At 44.4% G+C, this 21669-nt stretch overlaps 1 protein-coding gene across 3 annotated transcripts in view; it reads left to right on the forward strand.

Annotated features, from left to right (window-relative positions):
* Window positions 1-21669, forward strand: part of LOC115129725 (nck-associated protein 5-like) — a 164973-nt gene that overhangs the window by 65636 nt on the left and 77668 nt on the right. For all 3 annotated transcript variants that reach the window (XM_029660386.2, XM_029660389.1, XM_029660387.2), the window contains 2 exons: window positions 4912-4975; window positions 20674-20807. In XM_029660386.2, the coding sequence (XP_029516246.1) occupies window positions 4912-4975; window positions 20674-20807 (198 nt within the window). The remainder of the gene's footprint in view (window positions 1-4911; window positions 4976-20673; window positions 20808-21669) is intronic.

Consider the following 21669-nt stretch of genomic DNA (forward strand, 5'->3'; position numbering starts at 1 on the left):
TGTAGCCCAGGTCTGGACAGGGTACCAGAGGTCAGACCCCCAGATGTGGGTGGTAGATGTAGCAGCCTCTCCCTGCCTCTCAGTGCTAAGGGGGAACGTTTTCTAGTGACATGGCTGTAACTGCATAACATTCATGTGCGTAGATGCACGTGCATACACACACACACACACGGGGGCATTAGCCATGATTGCTTTCTAATGGATGCTATAACTTAATAAGCGCCAGAACAAACTCATTGGCCTGACGCTCCATGGAAGGAAATGACCCTGGCCAAAAAGAGAGGCAACCGGCAAGGTCTCTCCAAACACACACACACACTTTTAGTCACATGCACACACACACACACACACCAGATTTGTTCACCTGCAGAGTTAAAACTCAGCTAATACATAAATGCATGGGGACTCATCATCATCCAAACATTTATGCTTCCCATCCACTTCACTCTGTGTACATTTGCGGTTCACTCAGATCGAGATAATGTCATGGTTTAGATGTTCCGTTTGCTTATGTAAGCCTAGTATTAACTCTAACGGAGGGCTATTTTATTCAGGCATCCTTTTCCCAGAGTGGTGTGTTTAGAGTATAGACTGTGAGAGCTGGCATGGCAGGAGATGAGTTTTCATTATTATGTAGTGGATGGTGAGGTCGATTTCCTGTTTTAGCCAAATTCTTCCCGGCATGACTATTTGTAGCGTACAACCATGGACGGTGTTCTATTGTCACATACACCAGATAGCTGCAGTGGAATATGTTGTTTTACAGGGTCTGCCATAGTAGTACTTCACCCCTGGAGCAAATTAAGGTTAAGTGCCTTGCTCAAGGGCACATCGACAGATTTTTCACCTTGTCTGCTCGTGTGTTTGAACCAGCGACCTTTCGGTTACTGGCCCAGTGCTCTAAACGCTAGGCTACCTGAAGGCAGTATGTCATTTTCTCATTGTTACGTACGCAGTAGCGTTGCGGCAATGGTTTTGATAGGACAGAGAGGTAGGGTTGGCTTGCCAGTGTATGAATGTGTAGTTTGGACTACAGAGTAACCCTAAGTATCATGAACAAGGATAACTATTTTCTTTGTAAATTCCCATCTTTCCTCATCAGACAAACTTAGACTTGACAAAATAGACTTAAACCACACAAACTCACACAAGGGACAATGGTTGACAATGGAACAATGAGGATAAAAGAAAAAACGCAACACAACGAGCTGCCTCCCACAATGCATTTCAAAGCTTGTCTTGGGGCGAACGTGTCAGCTCAGGTTGGCAAATAACATCTCCCGGAGAATGATTGATCCTCCCGCCCCTCGCCAGATCATGTCTTTGCACGCTGGGATGCTCCGACGCCAAAGCAGCCGCGCTCGTTGTCTCTCACGTGACGACGAAAACAATCTAGAGATGGTGAAGATTGGTTAGCCTGGAGAATGTGGGAGAATGTCTGGGGAAACAGGGCTGATTTGATCTGTATTCACACACACACCTTCACTCGCCTCGCCTCGGCTCCTTCTAGGCTGCCATATGAAACCTAAAGGAAGGTGATGTTGCTATGATTGTGCCTGAATAACAACATCCCAATGAGGAAAAGACCAATAAAGTATCATGTGGGTGGGTGGACAACTGACAGCTGATCCCGATAGCTGATCCTGGATCAGAACTAGATGTGACAGATCTAGTTCAGAAACATATAGTTGTGGTCCAATACTCTCCAGTAACCAATCAAATGGAGTTTTTTGGCTTAACGTTCGTACTGTTAGTACATATTGCCAAAAGTACCCTTAGCCCTATAGGGCGAGCGATGAGATGGCATGTGGGATATGGGATGGTTGGGGCTTGCCCTCCCTTGCTCCTGCCCTGCCCGTGGTGTCAGCCTGGGGGCAGAGCTTGGCCCTCCCTGGTCCTTGGCCCGTTGCCCTTCGCTGCAGCAGCTTGTGCGAGGCGTGGGAAGCGGTGGGGCGTCCGCGGGGGGGGGGGGCGGGGGTGTTAGGTGGTTGGGCCTGCTTCACTGAAGCGTGGAGCTAGTCAAGCTGCGTTCCTGCTCTCCACTGGCCCAACTGCTCGTGGTGGATATATTGTGGGCAGACTGTGGGCACAGACTGAGCACTGGTGCGGGCAGTGCCAGGTGATTCCAGGTCACTGGGAACTGCTGGAGGCCAGCGAGGTGCCAACCCCGATCTGTCTGCCCGTCGCTGCCGTTGGAATGCACTCGTTCCCGAAGCCCCCTAACCGTGTTCAAAGAGCAGGGGGGGAGCAGGGATGAAGGGAGGAGGGTTTGAATGCAGCTGGGGTTTCAATTAGGTATTGAGATGAAAAACATTCACAAAGACATGGTCAACTGTGGACAGCTAGCTGTGTGAGCATGCAGCATGCTTCCCTTCCGCCTGTGTTCGATCAAACATGGGATCAGAGCATCGGAACACATCTTGGCCATGTTCCAATTCCATACTACTATACCATTTAATTAGAACACATGCCCCATACATTCTAGTAAGTGGTACTGTATGCCAGTGTGACATATGGGAACAGAGACTTATATTTATATATATTTATAACCCCCTATCACAACTCAAGGAGGATGACTTCTGATATCTGGAATGTTTGTCATTATGGCTTTTAGGACTGACTCTCGTTCTGTTTCTCTTTTGAGAGGTAGGTTTACACAGCTGGTCATGGACAGACTATCCCAGCCGTTCCCAGATAAACAGATCAGCAGAATTGGACTAACTTGGATGTAGTTGAAATGCAGATGCCACATGATGTCAGGATCAAATATGCAAAATGGGTCGTCCATTACCCAGGCCGTTTTTTTTCCCCTCCAACCCTTACTTACATGATCCTATTCAAATACCACCCGTCCACATTCTCAGGGCTGAAATTGGAGTCAAATGTTGCCATGTTGAAATATTGTTTTGACTGCCTGTTAAAAATGTACCAATTACTGTAATTATGTTTAACACAGAATGTCAAATGGCTCTATTTTTGGCAGTGGTTTTCTCAACGGGCGCAGTTAGCTCAAGTTTCCTGCCCCCTGTAACATGTCTGTGAATAAGTGGCCTGAAACTTAACCCCTTAACATCTCTAGCTCGCAGACATAACAAAGACTTGCTTAATAAACAACAGGTGTAGATTACCAGGGAAATGCTTACTTCCCTACAATGCAGAGAGAGAAAAATTATAATAATAAAAAGATAACACAAGGAATAAATACACAATGAGTAACGATAACTTGGCTATATACACGTGGTACCAGTACCGAGTCGATATGCTGGGCTATGAGGTAATAGAGGTAGATATATATATGGGTAGGGGTAAGGTTACTAGGCAACAGGAGAGATAATGAACAGTAGCAGCAGGGTATGTGATGAGTTGCCAGTTAGGAAAACAGTGTAGACGTGGTGACGAGTTACAGAAGTTCAGGTGTTTCTCACAAGGTGACACAGCACACACACACACACACACACACACACACACACACACACACACACACACACACACACCCATGTGATCCTACACGCTACACCTGAAACACACGGCAACACACTCCCACTCCAGTTGCACACTCCTGTTAGTAACCATTCCAGCTACTGTGTGTGTGTGTGTGCGCACGTGCGCGTGTGTATGTGTGTGTGTGTGTTTGTGTTTGCGTGTCTTAATAGGGCATGTCAACTTACGCTCAGATTCATAGCATCAACTTCCGGTCGGATTCACAGCGTCACTGTTTCTTAATCAGTCAGCGTGCCAAGGCTTTGCGTAATTGAATTTGTCTCTCTTTCCCTTTCCTCACACACAGCAGTTGGATGACACACAAACCAGAACTTTCTTAGCTGGCGTCAGCGAGTAGTGTCTTACAAACTGCTAATTCAGTGGGGACTTCATCATCCATATTATACCATATCTGTATTCATCTACTACTCTATAGCTTCTACCTTAGTAATCTTTTTTTACACAGGACTTTCCCCAGGTAAGTCACAGAAGAAACTCTTTGTTGGCGTCTCCGCGCAATTCCGATGCTGTGAAATTGCCCTATTACTAATGCTAAGAGTTATTTTGTGGGCTAACAATGGTGGCTGGTGGGCAATGAAACCACAGCATTACAGTACCTCTTCTTGTTTCTTGCCTTCAGATATGTTGCTAATATGGAAGGTATGCCTGGCCTAGAGGAGTTGTCTTGTCTGTTGGTTCCAGACAGGTAGCTACCAGTAATATGGAATACTAAGCGTTGTTTTGTGGGCTAACAAAGTGATGGCTGGCTGGCTGGCTGGCATTGAAACCACAGCAGTGCAATTCCTCATGTCTCTAGCTTTTAAACATGTTATGGTATGTTGTTAATACGGAAGGCATGCCTGGCCGAGAGAGCTGTTAGTCAGTCAGGCCGTGATACCTTGGGAAAAGCTCTAAAGAGGCCATCATTATCAGTGCCAGTACATGAACGCACCGCTTTCTCTCATTAGCAAAATGATTGAGCTCATGTGAGAGTGGGGGGTTTGTCTGTTCTACGGTTTTCATAGAAATAGAACGCTAGACGCTGTATCTCTATGACTGAGTGGATGTTTATGGTTGTCAATGTGGAATTATTTTCGTGCTTTTTGTGTGCTATTTTTTATCAAGGCGCAGGCTAGTGTGTCTCTGTTTAGTGTGTAGTGTCTAGTTGCTGCCCCCTATACCCTTTCTGTTTGATGTTTGTTGATGTGTTGGTATACCACAGTGCTGTTAGCTAGTTGTTTGGCAGAGCACAGTGCATGGGGCACTGACAGAGAGAGGTGGCAGACCTGCCTGACTGTGTCCCAATGAAAAACGATCAGCTATTCACTCGTCTCTTGTTCTCTCTCTCTCTCTCTCTCTCTCTTTCACTCCTCTCGTGCTCTTTCTTTCTGTCTTTCTCTCTCTCTGTCTCTCGCTCTTTCTTTTGTTCAGGGAGAAGCTGGCCGTGGCTCGCCTGCAGAGGGAAGTCGCACGAAGCAAAAGCGAAGGAACAATGGTACTGTTGATGCTGTCTTACACACACACACACACACACACACACACACACACACACACACACACACACACACACACACACACACACACACACACACACACACACACACACACACACACACACACACACACACACACACACACTATCAGCCTAAAACCCACAGCCCACAGTTGTAGGCATGCCAGTCCTGCTCGGTCATCGACCAAGGTCACTGCACTGATAACTTTCCTGAACTAAAAACATATATTTACGTTGGGTCTTGCAGCACTTTTCTGGGTGGCAATTCTAGGTCTTGCTCCCATCGCCATGGTATTGTCAACCCATATTATGGGACATTAGTGCAGCAGATTTCAGGGATAACGTCAAATGTAACGCATGCACACACACCCACACACACACACACACACACGCACACACACACACACACACACACACACACACACACACACACACACACACACACACACACACACACACACACACACACACACACACAAACACACACAAACACAGTGGTTATATAACAAGGGGAAAGTAGACCAGGGAGCCAGATGTGCGGACGCGGAGGGCGTGAGGTAAGGCTCGGAGAGAGGGGACCGACAGTGTGACAGAGCAGATACCAGCTGACCACGGCCTTGGACTCTGTTTACAACTTTAGAACTCCGGTAAATTCATTACAGCCCCAAATAGATCTCATAAAAGAGCACTACGGCAGCAACCCTAACGCAGACTTGAGATTTACATACTCTAGGATATCCATATCTACAATGCTTTCTCGTAGTGGTCTCGAGCGTTCTAGAAGTCCCCCTGAGAATACCGAGCTAACAGCCTGGGTTCGTAACAACACACTACATCATGACAATGACCACATACTGTACATAGCCTTCTTTGTATAGATGGTCCTGTATGGCTCAGTTGGTAGAGCATGGTGCTTGCAATGCCAGGGTTGTAGATTCGGACCAGTATGAAAATGTATGCACTTACTACTGTAAGTTGCTCTGGATGAAAGCATCTGCTAAATGACGTGTAGATATATATAGATATAGATGATATAGATGGTAACAGGATTGTTTCCTGGAAGCACCCCACTGAGGCAGTGACGTTTTACCATGGAGTCTTTGGAAAACACTTGGATGTTAGTTTGTGCCTGTGGAGAACGACCTACCCAGTGTATTTATTTGCGCATTGCGGTTCCTGAGGTGTGCGCTGTAGCCGTCGACAAGGTCATGCGTGACCACGCAATCAGAGTCACGTTGAGGCTCACTCTCGCCAATTCCATACAGTCGCAGCACAAGAGAAGGACGTTTCACACGTAGCTCTTATCTCACTGGGGAAACTCTGTGTGTCAGCACCTCGTACTGTAGTCAGTCAGACTAAGAGACTGATCAGCCTCTGACCTTAGTGAAGAGCTCGGAGGGAAATATCTACTGCCTGGCTGTGTGTGGCTTCCTCTGAGTACTGCTTCTTCGAGTCATGAGAGTGGATGCCATGCTAATTACAACTCCGGGTGTGTGTGTGTGAGGAAAGGGGGGCGAAGGAGGGATGAGTTATCTGTGCCAGACAGGAGGAGGGGAAGGGAGTGGTAAAAGAAGAATGTGGGGTGTGTGTGTGTGTGTCTCTGAGCTCCATTTGAAATTGGGATTATCCCTCCTGGAGTAGCCCATCTCACACACATGCCTGGGAGATGCTCCTCTCCTCTGGGAGCTCAGGCATGCTCTTTAGGGTCTTTAATAGAAATCAAAAGCGAGGGCTGCATCAGGGAGATAATTGTTAATGTGATGGCAGGGTGAACGAGAGGCACTCTGCCCCTAAGAGTAACCTCCTCACACACAGACACGTAATGATATACAGATACCGACAGACACACGCACACACACACCGCCTCCAGAGGACGACAGATTAAATGGTGTAGACTTTGAAGTGTGCATCTCTGAGCCTCCAGTGTCTGATGCCTCCTCTTTAACTAGTTATGCTCTCTTCTCCGCCTTCAGCGTGCGAGAGAGAGAGAGACAGAGAGAGAGAGAGACTACCTCCTCTGGGACACGTTAGGTTACAGTGTTATGATTGTATTAAGTAGGGAAAGAATGCATTATGAAGTCGTCTTTATGATGCAAGCCTTAACTTTAGCTAGTGTTTTAAATGGCGGCAGGGGGGGGGGGGGGTACAGTTACACAATACCATGGAAACTGCCAACTACATGGGCCTTAGACTCTTAGACTATCTTTGTTATCGGAACTTAAACTACAGCAGTTTGTAAAAAGCAATAAGTGTGTATCAAGCGTCTCAGAATGTTTTTTTCTTCTGCTCTTTTGCACACCAGTATTTCTACTTGCACATCCTCATCTGCACATCTGTCACTCCAGTGTAAATTGTTATTGACTGTATGTTTGTTTATCCCATATGTAACTCTGTGTTGTTGTTTTTGTCGCACTGCTTTGCTTTATCTTGGCCAGGTCGCAGTTGTAAATGACAACTTGTTCTCAACTGGCCTACCTGGTTAAATAAAGGTGAAATAAAATAAAAAAATGTTGAGGTTAAGATACTGAAGAGCAATGACAACTTTGTCAGAGTCCCTATATGATAGACATGACCTATATTCATTGGTTTATTGGTTATAAGGAGATGTTGGTATAGCCATACCTGCCAGGCCTTGAACGTGCTGTGTACTGCTTAAACATTATCTTAAGCCCTGCAGGGTGTTTAATCAGCCAGCCCCACCCAGCCACCTTCCGTTCAAACTCAGCCAGGAAGAAAAACACTGGATCCCCCACAAGGTATTTGATGATGAGCTCTGGTAACTGGTCTTGTTTAGGCTCAGAGAAGGCAGAACACAGGCCCAGTCACTCCAACAAGCGTGGCCTGTCTTTCTCCAGTCAAACCCTCTCATTCAGTACCAGTCACTGCTGTGGGTTTCCCCTGGAATTTAGAATCCTCTGAGAGAGAGAGAGAGAGAGAGAGAGAGAGAGAGAGAGAGAGAGAGAGAGAGAATCCTGTGGATACCCCGGTTACAGAAGAAGAATTATTGGAAAAACTATGCACTCTCCAACCCTAAAAAGGCATGTGGTGCTGATTTTAAATGACATTATCATATATACAGACCAGAAATTCAAATTGGCTATACTCAAACTCTTCAACATTATCCTCACTGCAGGTATTTTCCCCGATATGCGTTAACAGCAACTTGGGGGAAATTCTCTGCAGTATTATAAATAGCAGACTACATCATTTCCTTGACAAACACAACGTCCTGAGCAGAAGCCAGATTGGATTTTTTTTTAAATTATCGTACAACAGACCGCATTTACACCCTCAACACTCTAATTGATAAACAAATCAACCAAAACAAATGCTAAATCTACTCGTGTTTTGTAGATTTCAAGAAAGCATTTGATTCAATTTGGCACGAAGGTCTTTTTTATAAACTAATAGAAAGTGGTATTGGGGGGAAAACATATGATTTTATTAAATCAATGTACAGTCAAATGTGCAGTTAAAATTGGCAACAAGCAAACAGACTTCTTCCCTCAGGGACGGGGAGTGAAACAGGGCTGCCCAATAAGTCCAACACTATTTAACATCTACATGAATGAATTGGCAAAAACTTTAGAAGAATCGGCAGCACCTGATATCACCCTACACAACACTGAAATCAAGTGTCTGCTGTACGCAGATGACCTGGTGCTGCTGTCTCCCACTAAAGAGGGGTTACAGGGGCTACAGCAGCACCTAGATCATCTTCATCAGACCTGGGCTCTGACCGTTAACCTAAAAAATATATATATAATGATATTCCAAAAAAGGTCTGGAAATAAGGATGACAAATATAAATTCTATTTGGACACAGTTCTATTAGAACACACCAAAAACGACACATATCTAGGACTAAATATCAGCAACACAGGTCGCTTTCACATGGCTGTGAATGAGCTGAGAGACGAAACAAGAAGAGCATTCTATGCCATTAAAAGGAACATCAAAATCGAAATTCCAATTAGAAACCTGGCTCAAATTTTTTAAATCAGTTATAGAACCAATTGCTCTATATGGCAGTGAAGTATGGGGTCCAATCTCTAATAATGAATTTACCGAATGGGGCAAACATCCAATCGAAATAGTGCATGCAGAGTTTTGCAAGACTGTATTGCAAGTGCAAAGAAAAACTCAAAATAACGCATGTAGAGCAGAATTGGGCCAATACCCCCTCCTCATTCGAATAGAAAAAAGAGCCATCAAATTTTACAACCATCTAAAAACAAGTGACCCCAAAACATTCCATCACACAGCTCTACAATGTCAAGAGATGAAAAAAGAGAAGAGTCCCATCAGCCAGCTGGTTCTGAGGCTCAGTTCACCAACTCAAACCAACCCCATAGAGCCTCAGAACAGCACTCAGCCAGCTGGTTCTGAGGCTCAGTTCACCAACCCAAACCAACCCCATAGAGCCTCAGGACAGCACTCAGAAAATCTGGCCCAACCAAATCATCACAAAACAAAAATAAAAATATATCACCTATTGGAAAGACACCACAAAAAATCAAAGTCAATTTCAAAGCTATTTTGGCTCTAAACAGACAGTACATGGTGGCAGACTATCTGACCACTGTGACTGATAGAAAACTGAGGAAAACATTGACTAGGTACAGACTCAGTGAGCACAGTCTGGCTATAGAGACCGGTCGTCACAGACAAACCTGGCTGCCCAGAGAGGACAGGCTGTGCTCACTCTGCTCCAGGGGAGAGGTAGAGACAGAGCTGCATTTCCTATTACACTGTGACAAATACTCAGACCTAAGATAATATTTCTTTCCCAAAATTATAATTCAATACAAAGAATTTGAAACTATAAAAGATGAAGACAAAATCTAATATTTATTGGGTGAAAAGCCAAAATGTGCAGTTTTGGCAGCCAAATATGTGTCCTCCTGTCACAACCTGAGGGACAGCCAGTGAAAAGTGCAAAGTAATGTCGATAATATTTCCCATCTTGTTTTGTTTTGTCTTTCATACCACGTCATGTGTCTTCTCAGTCATGTTGACACTGGTCTACTACCATTGCTTTGATGTATTGTTGTTCTCATTAATCTTGTTGTTGTAGTTGTTATTAATGGTAATCCCATGTCCACTACTACTATTATTATTGCTGTTGGTCCCACCATTTATTTATATATAAATATATATTTTATTTTTTATTTTTCGATATGTATACCTTGACAATGTAAGTAATAATGAACTTGCCATGTCAATAAAGTCAATTGAATTGAGAGAGAGAGAGAGAGAGAGAGAGAGAGAGATCGAGATCCGAGGTCGCTAGGTGCTGCTGCTGCTTTGGTCGTGCTGGCTGTACATTAAAGGGCCATTTTAAAACGCTGGCTGAGATTATGACCACTGGAAACGTCCGTCTAAACAACGTGGGGAAAATAAACGCTGCACTTTGTGTGAAACACGCTGGTAGCACCATGGTATCACAGCTTAATAGACCCATCGTAAAGTGTAGATGCGTACAGCTTCCTTTGACACATGCATCCACGCACGTGCAGGTCTACACGCACAAACCACTTTCTTTTCTCCTTCCTTGATTACTGCATGCGATTCGCTCACGCTTGAATGGAACTCTAGCGAAATGGATTGAAACAGTTTCTCATCAACATCAACATTCGAGGCATTTCAACAGTCTCATTTACTCCAAAGGACCCACATGCACCAGTGGTAATTCATGGGGAAAATGCAAGGTACCGTTACAGATCTGAGTCTTTAAAAGAGATCAGGACAAACATACAGAGCAGTAGGCCAAATGGATAATAAACCAAAATGCCTATACATTCTAGCTATAAGCTAGAAAAAATAAAGAATGGGATAGGCTAGTGAGCTGAAGTCCTAGTAATAGCATTACTTCTATTCTAGAATGGTGCTGGTATAATAGTATATTTTCATTCTGAAGTATTTTCCTTGTATTTCTATGGTTGACGTCTGTGTGGTGGACTGAGGTCTGTTTGGAGACAACACCTTTGACAGCTGTTTGGAGGACCTTTGACATTGGTGAGGGACTGGGGACCGAGGGGACCGCTGGGGACTCAGGTGCTGTCTCTACAGATTGGGGCTTATCAGCCATGTGCAGGGAGAGAGGGATCCCAGTGATGGCTGTCACCCTCGTCACCCATCTCAATGTGTGAAACCACTATGGGGACCTTCACTGGGATCCCTCTCTCCCATAGTGGTTTCACACATTGAGATGGTTGACGAGCAGTCACAGCCAGGCCTACAGAGCCAGCAGTCTCTGGACGGTGCACATGTGCTGTTGGGTGGTGTGTGTGTGTGTGTAAACTCAGCAAAAAAAGAAGCGTCCTCTCAACTGCATTTATTTTCAGCAAACTTGTAAATATTTGTATGAACATAAGATTCAACAACTGAGACATAAAGTGAACAAGTTCCATAGACACGTGACTAACAGAAATGGAATAATGTGTCCCAGAACAAAGGGGGGGTCAAAATCAAAAGTAGCAGTCAGTATCTGGTGTGGCCACCAGCTGAATTAAATACTGCAGTGCATCTCTTGCTCATGGACTGCACCAGATTTGCCAGTTCTTGCTGTGAGATGTTACCCCACTCTTCCACCAAGGCACCTGCAAGTTCCCGGACATTTCTGGGGGGAATGGCCCTAGCCCCATTCCCCGATCCAACAGGCACAGACGTGCTCAACGGGATTGAGATCCGGGCTCTTCGCTGGCCATGGCAGAACACTGACATTCCTGTTTTGCAGGAAATCAAGCACAGAGCGAGAAGTATGGCTGGTGGCATTGTCATGCTGCAGGGTCATGTCAGGATGAGCCTGCAGGAAGGGTACCACATGAGGGAGGAGGATGTCTTTCCTGTAACACACAGCGTTGAGATTGCCTGCAATGACAACAAGCTCAGTCCGATGATGCTGTGACACACCGCCCCAGACCATGATGGACCCTCCACCTCCAATCGATCCTGGTCCAGAGTACTGGCCTCGGTGTAAAGTTCATTCCTTCGACGATAAACGCGAATCCTACCATCACCCCTGGTGAGACAAAACCGTGACTCGTCAGTGTTGAGCACTTTTTGCCAGTCCTGTCTGTTCCAGCGATGGTGGGTTTGTGCCCATAGGCAACGTTGTTTCCGGTGATGTCTGGCAGGTGCCTTAGAACAGGCCTTTAAGACCTCAGTCTAGCCTTTCTCAGCCTATTCGCTGACAGTCTGAGCACTGATGGAGGGATTATGCATTCCTGGTGTAACTCGGGCAGTTGCTGTTGCCATCCTGTACCTGTGTGGTGATGTTCGGTGTGATGTTCGGATGTACCGATCCTGTGCAGGTGTTGTTACACATGGTCTGCCACTGCGAGGACAATCAGCTGTCCATCCTGTCTCCCTGTAGCCCTGTCTTAGGCGTCTCACAGTACGGACATTGCAATTTATTTCCCTGGCCACATCTGCAGTCCTCATGCCTCCTTGCAGCGTGCCTAAGGCACGTTCACACAGATGAGCAGGGAGCCTGAGCATCTTTATTTTGTTGTTTTTCAGAGTCAGTGGAAAGGCCTCTTTAGTGTCCTAAGTTTTCATAACTGTGACCTTAATTGCCTACCGTTTGTAAGCTGTTAGTGTCTTAACGACCGTTCCACAGGTTCATATTCATTAATTGTTTATGGTTCATTGAACAAGCATGGGAAACAGTGTTTAAACCCTTTACAATGAAGATCTGTGAAGTTATTTGTTTTTTTTACTAATGATCTTTGCAAGACAGGGTCCTGAAAAAGGGACATTTCTTTTATTTCTGAGTTTGTGTTTGTATGTGTGTGTACGTGCGTGTGTGTGTGTTTGTTTTACGTTTCTGTGTGTTTGTGTGTGTGTGCCTGTCTCTCTTTGTGTCTGTCTTTCTCCCTCTCTCTTTTTATTTCCATCTCTTTCTCTTTTTGTGTGTGGATGGACAGGGTGTGGGTCCCTTGGCAATGATAAATGGGCCACTCATACGGTTTACCATATCCCGGGGTGTGTGTATGCTGTACATCTGCAGTTGCTGCCTGCATGAGAGCAATTGCCAGGCTCTAATGTAATGGTTGGCCCTGCATGATAATTGAATTTATGGACTCCCCAGGGATCTGTAGGGCAGTGATTTCTAGGGAATAGCATGAGGTTTGGTTTACGCCATCCTCTGTATTTCAAAGATAAGTATTATTTTCGCAAATGGCCATGTTCAAGAATATAATCATATTTTATACTGCAATTTAAATATGGATATTATGGTAATTGTTACCTGCTCAATGTTCCAAGGGCAGAGCTACTACTAAGAACCTGCCAGAAATGAAATTATTATTTAGAAAATGTATTATTTCAATGCAATTGGGCTTAAAGAGTAAATTCACTTCAGGCAAAAATGCTACACGACATGCTACTTTTTAAAGCATTTTGTTGTTGTTGTTGTTGTTGTTGTCATAATAGAAGGTAAATAACTGTATTCTGCATTGTAGTGAACACACATTGTTTAGCCTACAGTTTGCCAGTCAGACAAATCCCCTTGTTACACTTCTTCTAGCAGAATCCAGGCTGGTCAATATACTGCCAGCCTGGCAGGCAGACAGGCAGGCAGACAGGCAGGCAGACAGTAAACTGCATGTATTATTGATGAAGGAGGAGGAAACTGCACAGTGTTTTGTGTCCCTGATGTTTGTGTTGCAGTACTGGGCCAAGGAGATATCCTCCAGACCTTTGATTCAGCGAGAGCCTCCCAGCCTCAAACTGAGGTGCACTGTGTAATGAAGAGATTATTGAGTGAGAGAGGGACACACACACACACACACACACACACACACACACACACACACACACACACACACACACACACACACACACACACACACACACACACACACACACACACACACACATTCACGAATAACATTGCACAGACTGCATCTTGTGCACAATGTGGCATTGCACAGACTGCAGCTGGTGCACAATGTGGCCTTGAGAGACGCAGTCGTCTCTAATTAATTTAAAATCTCCTCCGGATCATGGAGGGGTATCAGGGGGTTACGGAAGGTCTAGTAATTCACTCCTGAGAACCCTGTCTGTCTGTCCCTTATGAATAAATGACAACACAATGCTGTAGAATTACACAGCCATGCTAGCACTGTGTCTAGTGCAACTGGGTTACTATAACATGGAGCAATCAAGCCCAGTTACATATGCTGTATAATATGACAGAGACATGCTTTGAAGTTATGATTCTATGTTTATACAATATGTATATATTTCCCTAATGATAGATTGCATGCGTACACCCAGCAGCAAATCCCATGCCTTGTTTCACAGGGGTTGGGTTAAATGCGGAAGACACATTTCGGTTGAATTGCATTCAGTTGTGCAACTGACTAGGCAGTCCAATGTTTCACTTTTCACTGAACAATGCTGTAGTAATATTTGGATGAAATCACTAGCCTTGTTTATTTCCCCACCATGACCTTCCCAGGTAATAGCATGATAATCCCATTGAGTTCAATGTTAATCCTGAATACCCAGCTACAATCCCTAGGCAGAGCCACTCGCTAAACCTTGACGAGTCAGCAGAATCATGAGGCATCTCATCTGGCAGATTATATGACTGAGTATTAGTAGAACAGTATTATAAATGTTCTAGGATCAGTTTTTCCTTTTAGATCACAATCGATAAGATTATATGGACAAGTAGGACTTGATCCTAGACCAGCACTCCTTACTCTTGAGACACTTTGTGAATATGGGCTTTGACAGTTCTCTTAGGAAGAGAAGGCCATCTACAGGACAGAGAGGGGAGAACATCAGTGAAGACATTCTACTACCGTGCAAGCTAATCATAATCAGAGGTATCTCCTTTTTTAGTCACTCGAGACGTCAGGGTAAATGTCGCTTTAGAAAGAATGCTTATGCCAGTTTTTCTACTGATTGCCTGATCAGTTTTTCTCACATCGAGTTGATCCTCCGTTTGAAAAGACCGAATGTAGTCTAGTCTAGCTACAGCTAAATGTCAGTGGTTGGTTTTTAGCTCGTTAAGAGTATGCTTTCCATTATCAGGCTTGCTATCACTGGGCAAGGCCAATTGCCAAACGCATATAAAGTCTGTGGACAGCAAATACTTCAGCTGTGAAATACTGTAACGTCTCGCTCGGATTTTCTGGCAACGTAAAGATATGTTAAAGTTGGGTTTAACGGTTCTGGGCCTTGTTAAATGGCAGAAATTATACATTGAGCAAAAGCAGAAGACTGCTTTTAATGTAAGGTATGCTGTTACACGTGTGTTGTTATTGAAGCTCTTGGCAAAGCTTAGTATGAAGACGTAGGGGCACCCGTTCCAAATGGCACCCTATTCCCTATGTAGTGCACTACTTTTGACCACGGCCCTTAGGGAGATTATCGAGTAGTATGTAGGGAATAGGGTGCCATTTGGGGTTGAGACATTATTTATTTTTTAATCGCATGGTTGTTGTGCCTGGGGTGTTTTTAAGTAGATGTGGTTAACAAAAGGTACGGCCAATGGACAATTGTAGGAACGCAGGACAAATCACTGAACAGGGTCATTTGCAGTTGTGTTTGAGGCAAATTTGACCTTTGTATATGGAGGTGATATTCACATACAGTAAACATCTTTAGGCAATTAGTGTGGGTGTTTGAACAATTGGTCGAAACATTTTTGATGTAAAGTCATTTAAATTGCAATAAGTCCAGTACAATTTACCTTTCATTTTCTGATTTGAGATTTTTGTTTGTTTTTTGAACTGTGCCTGTGTTTAAAACTGTTTATGTTAGAGTTGGCTCATTTTATGATAGAAAACGCATCCCTTTTGAAAGAGAAAAGGTCTAGTTTCCAAAAAGGTCACAAAACTTTCAACTCAAAACTACTTCAACTCATGTTCAGTTGTTCAACTCCGGGTCTAACTAGTCATGGTATTGGAACTCGTTTTGGGTTTGGTCCCGGTTGATGCTTAGGTCCAGCTCTAACTTGGCACCAGCCCTGCGACTGTGGGTTTATGTTCCTGTAGCAGCGTGTTATTTACGGCAGCCATTATGTGTGATGGAGAGGCTCCCTGGTGCGCCACATAGTAGCCCTGGGTTGACGGTCTTGTTGAAGAACTGGGGGTGGTTTCAGTTGTGAATAGGGTTTAATGTGGTCTGCTCAACTGCTTCAGCGAATTAAAACCGTTGTTGGGAAGAATTTGGGCCAAGTCACAGAGTTAGAGTGAAACATGGTTATTTATTGGACGGCTTCAACTCGTAACACACTGGGTTCACAACTGAAGGAGCCAAGAGGTTTTCCCCCCTTTGGGAAAAAACGGTTTTGTCATTGTTTTCTATTTCATTTATTATATATTTTTTGTTGTCTGGAAATGGCCCTGGTTGTGGTGTTGCAGTAGCGTGGGACACTTTTTCCATTCAGTGTTACTTTGTCGTTCTCTTTTAGAGATGACATTTTGTTCATTGTAGTCGTTTAGAGGACACTCTTATCCAGAGCAACTTACATGTATCTTAAGACAACCATATATCTCAGTCATAGTAAGTACATTTTTACTCAATAAAGCAGCTATTAGCAAAGTCAGTGCTAGTGGGGGGAGTGAAGTGCGAGTCTTAGGCACCATTGGGGAAGGAAGTGGTACGAGGAGGGGTGCTGTGGGATTATTTAAGATACTCTTTGAAGAAGTAGAGTTTCAAATGTAGTGTCAAGGAGTAGGGTAATAGTGACTATGTGGAGGGTATAGGGGTTTATTTGGTATTCACACTAACCATTAGTAGTGTCTAGGGGTAGGGTATAGGGGTTGATTTGGTATTCACACTAACTATTAGTAGTGTCTAGGGGTAGGGTATAGGGGTTGATTTGGTATTCACACTAACCATTAGTAGTGTCTAGCTGTAGGGTATAGGGGTTTATTTGGTATTCACACTAACCATTAGTAGTGTCTAGGGGTAGGGTATAGGGGTTGATTTGGTATTCACCCTAACCATTAGTAGTGTCTGGGGGTAGGGAATAGGGGTTTATTTGATATTCACACTAACCATTAGTAGCGTCTAGGGGTAGGGTATAAGGGTTGATTTGATATACAGTTATATAGGTAGTTTGATTTGAGAGTAATAAAGAGTTGTTATATTAAGGCCTACATAGTATATATGGAGGTTTGAAATGTGTCATTCATGCGGTAAGGGCCCTGGTGTGTGCTACGGTAAGCTCCTTGGTTCCTCTCCTGTATGCTGCTTGAGCTAGTGTGTTGTTCAATAGCCACTAGATGGCCCTGCAGTACTTGTCTTGTGAAATTGTCCATCTTGGTTACCATGCAACGGACAACCTAATGAAGAAGATCTTGGTAGTGTTGCATATTTCAGAAATAACACAATGATGACGATTAAAGAGGTTTGTTCATTATTACTTTTTCAAATTAACTCATGTTTTATGTGTGATAGCCACGAAAGGTAAATATTTTATACCTGTATATTTTTTTTAACAGAGGTGAAGGAAAGGCCATACTTTGTTTGCTCTAAGGCTCTATTCCTCATGGAGTGTTGAACTAGTTGATATTGGACAAGGTTATTCACTCAATTACAGTGACTCAGCACTTTCAATTTAATGGCCTACCAATGTATTTATTATTAAGCACCTTTTAGTCTTTCTGTTCAGATGCCGTCACTAACGGACCTTGTTCAGGACAACAGTACAGAGAACAGAAGGACGTCAGGAGATGGGAGGCATGCTTTTATAAGATGTCTGTATAGTGAGACGTCTGCATAGTGAGACGTCCGTATAGTGAGACGTCCGCATAGTGAGACGTCCGTATAGTGAGACGTCCGCATAGTGAGAGGTCCGCATAGTGAGAGGTCCGCATAGTGAGACGTCCGCATAGTGAGAGGTCCGCATAGTGAGACGTCCGCATAGTGAGAGGTCCGCATAGTGAGACGTCCGCATAGTGAGACGTCCGCATAGTGAGAGGTCCGCATAGTGAGACGTCCGCATAGTGAGACGTCCGCATAGTGAGACGTCCGCATAGTGAGACGTCCGTATAGTGAGACGTCCGCACAGTGAGACGTCCACACAGTGAGACGTCCGTACAGTGAGACGTCCGTACAGTGAGACGTCCGCATAGTGAGACGTCCGCACAGTGAGACGTCCGCATAGTGAGACGTCCGTATAGTGAGACGTCCGCACAGTGAGATGTCCACACAGTGAGACGTCCGTACAGTGAGACATCCTTATAGTGAGACGTCCGCACAGTGAGACGTCCTTATAGTGAGACGTCCGTACAGTGAGACGTCCGTACAGTGAGACGTCCGTACAGTGAGACGTCCGTACAGTGAGACGTCCGTACAGTGAGACGTCCGCATAGTGAGACGTCCGTATAGTGAGACGTCCGCACAGTGAGACGTCCGCATAGTGAGACGTCCGTATAGTGAGACGTCCGTATAGTGAGACGTCCGCACAGTGAGACGTCCGTATAGTGAGACGTCCGCATAGTGAGACGTCCATACAGTGAGACGTCCGTACAGTGAGACGTCCGTATAGTGAGACGTCTGTATAGTGAGACGTCCGCATAGTGAGACGTCCGTACAGTGAGACGTCCGTACAGTGAGACGTCCATATAATACATTATTAAGACATCCATATATTCAGTCAACTTCCCATGGGCTTGTAGTCTATGTTGAAGCATTCACTACAATGTTCAGTGTGAATGACACACATGATGCATTTCACCCTCTATTGTAAGACAGCCATAGTCAGCTACCCATGGCCTTGGTGGCTATTTGCTGTGTAGCGTTTGGACCAGTAACCGAAAAGTTGCTGGTTAGAATCCCTGAGCCAACAAGGTGGAAAGAAATCTACCATTCTGCCCTTGAGCAAGGCAGTTAACCCCCAACAACAAAAGCTCAAGGCGCCGATGATGTCAATTTTAAGGCTGCCCCCCGCACCTCTCTGAGTCAGAGGGGTTGGGTTAAATGCGGAAGACACATTTTGGTTGAATGCATTCAGCTGTGCATCTGACTAGGTATCCCCTTTTCTTTCCTTCCTTTCGAGGCATCCCCTATAACCTTCACTGTGAATGAGATATATCATGGAATGTCCATGAAACATGCTATAAAGAACGGTTCTCAGTATCTGCATTATTCCAGGCACGATTTTCCTTTGCTATGATCACAGCCCCCTAATATTGTACTGTATGTTAGAGTGTTCAAGTGAAGAGGAAATTCAGCAACTCTTGGCGGATATGAGGAGGATATGTCCAATTTCCTCTTCACTTCAGTTTGCTCCTCGATTCATGCACATTAGTTGGAGAGCGAGGTAGTGGCAGTGTTCCTTTCACTTTGTACCGTCATTGTTTTCAACACATTGTCAAGGCCTCTCTTTTGCCAAAAGATAACAACCTTATTTTTTGGCAAGAAGCGTATTACACCCTCGACAGAGGGAGATGGTTGAGTGGTTAAACCTACTGTACAGCTAAGAGGCTTACCCAGCATGCAGTGATCAATAGTTACATCTGTCACTTCCTGTAACTCATTTGGCCACGTGGAGACAGATTATAGGGAAGTTGGTGCACTAATTATCTCCACATCATGTTTTCAGTTGTACAGTGTCTTCAAGTGGAAACCCCAAACTCAACCAGGTTGTGGACGTTTAGATGTAAAGCAGGCAGTGTTTGGCCCCACACAACTTTACCACACACAGAACCCCAACGTTATCTTTGACTTGAAACCTCTTCCTTGAGATGGCCAGACAGGACGGCAGGCCAGGCCGCACGGCCTTTGAAGTGTAGAATCTGAAGTGTAGAATCTGAACCGAGGACTGTTTTTTCTCTCTGGAGGAGCAACTTCTGAGGCTTCAGGACATAGTGCATGTTCCAATTAGGATCATAGAAAAGAAAATGGATGTTCAGAAGCTTTTCTACTTTCCGAGACTCTATAGCGAAAGTTGATCATCTTTCAGCAGTGAGCCTGCAGTGGAGTCTTTCAAAACCACGTTTAGGAAAGACAAATCCAGCGTTAGTGCAGTTGTTTTCCACTGTGATTCTGGCAGCAGGGTTTAAGCGAGTGTACAACACATTAAGGACACCTGCTCTTTCCGTGACATAGACTGCCCAGGATAATCCAGTTGAAAGCTATGATCCCTTATTGATGTCACTTGTTAAATCCACTTCAGTAGGTGTAGGTGAAGGAGAGGAGACGGGTTAAAGAAGGATTTTTAAGCCTTGATTACAACTGAGACATCGATTGTGTATCAGCGTTAGGTCATCAGGGTTCAAGATGTAACTTATTACCACAGCTGCAATATGATTGCTGGTTGCCTTACAATTGTACACTTGAATCAACATCTTCGTTTTATTACAGTTAAGGGTGCTGCATTACACTAGGTATCCATTTTGTGCCATGGCAACTGGGATGGCTTTAGGAGCTCTAGTTAGAGCTCTAGTTACATGGTATGGTTCTCCTGAACTGTAAAATTACAAATGCACTGCTGAAATAGATGTTGTGACATAAATGTTATGACATAGATATTATGACATAGATATTATGAAATGGATATTATGAAAAATATATTTGTGACATGTAGATACTCATACTCAGACTTTAGTCTATGTTGCTGGTGGCTTTTCTATCTCTCTACCTGTGTTGGCTGGTAACAACACATATTAAAACCAGCAGCTAACCTGACTCTGTCCTTTCCCCCACAGCGACAAAAGCTGATTCATGTGCTAGAGGAAGAACGACGCCTGCGATTGGACAGTGAGAAGCGGCTTCGGGAGGTGACGGACGAGTCGGAGCTGGGCCGAGCGCAGATGGTTTCACTACAGCAACACTTCTCCAGGTAACACGCAGCCCCTATGCACGCACGAGCGCACACAAACAGTCTTGCGCAGCTAACCTTGCAAATCAGTCCCATTCAAAATCCAATTTTCCCTAACCCCTAAACCTAACCTTAACCCTAACCTGTACCCTTACCTTAACCTTAACCCAAAAACCTAACCATAACCCTAAACCAAACCCTAGTACCTAACCCTAACCCAAAACCTAATTCTAACCCCAACACTATTCTAACATTAACCCTAAACCCCCTAGAAATAGCATTTGACCTGGTGGGGATTTTTCCATTTACTATTCTTGTGGGGACTTCTGGTCCACACACACACACACACACACACACACACACACACACACACACACACACACACACACACACACACACACACACACACACACACACACACACACACACACACACACACACACACACACACACCGCACCATGACAACAGACCAGTAGGCTCCACCAGCTTACTGTACCACAGTAGCATGACACAGGTCAGACACAACCTATATACTGTAGGCCTAGATACATTCTGTGCATGCTACCATCAGATTTCACTACTGTACCCATTGACGTAATGCCAAAGACCTTAATGCAACAGACTTTGCCACAGGTTTCAAACTAGGAGCCAATTTTAATGTACACCCCCCAAAATTACACTGTCTTTGGTTCATTAGCCATCTCTGTTTTAAATCTTTTGTGCCGAGAAATTTTTATTGCAGTCCATCTCTCCTCGTACCTTTCTCCACTTCATTGGAGAATATAGACCTATCTCTTGGTGTATTACTTCATCAGTCAACCTTGACTGTATTGAAAGACACTTTTTTTTTTTTATCTCTCCAGCATTTAAAATGAAGTAAGA

This window comes from Oncorhynchus nerka, linkage group LG5, assembly GCF_034236695.1.
Source record: "Oncorhynchus nerka isolate Pitt River linkage group LG5, Oner_Uvic_2.0, whole genome shotgun sequence".
Lineage (NCBI taxonomy): Eukaryota > Metazoa > Chordata > Actinopteri > Salmoniformes > Salmonidae > Oncorhynchus > Oncorhynchus nerka.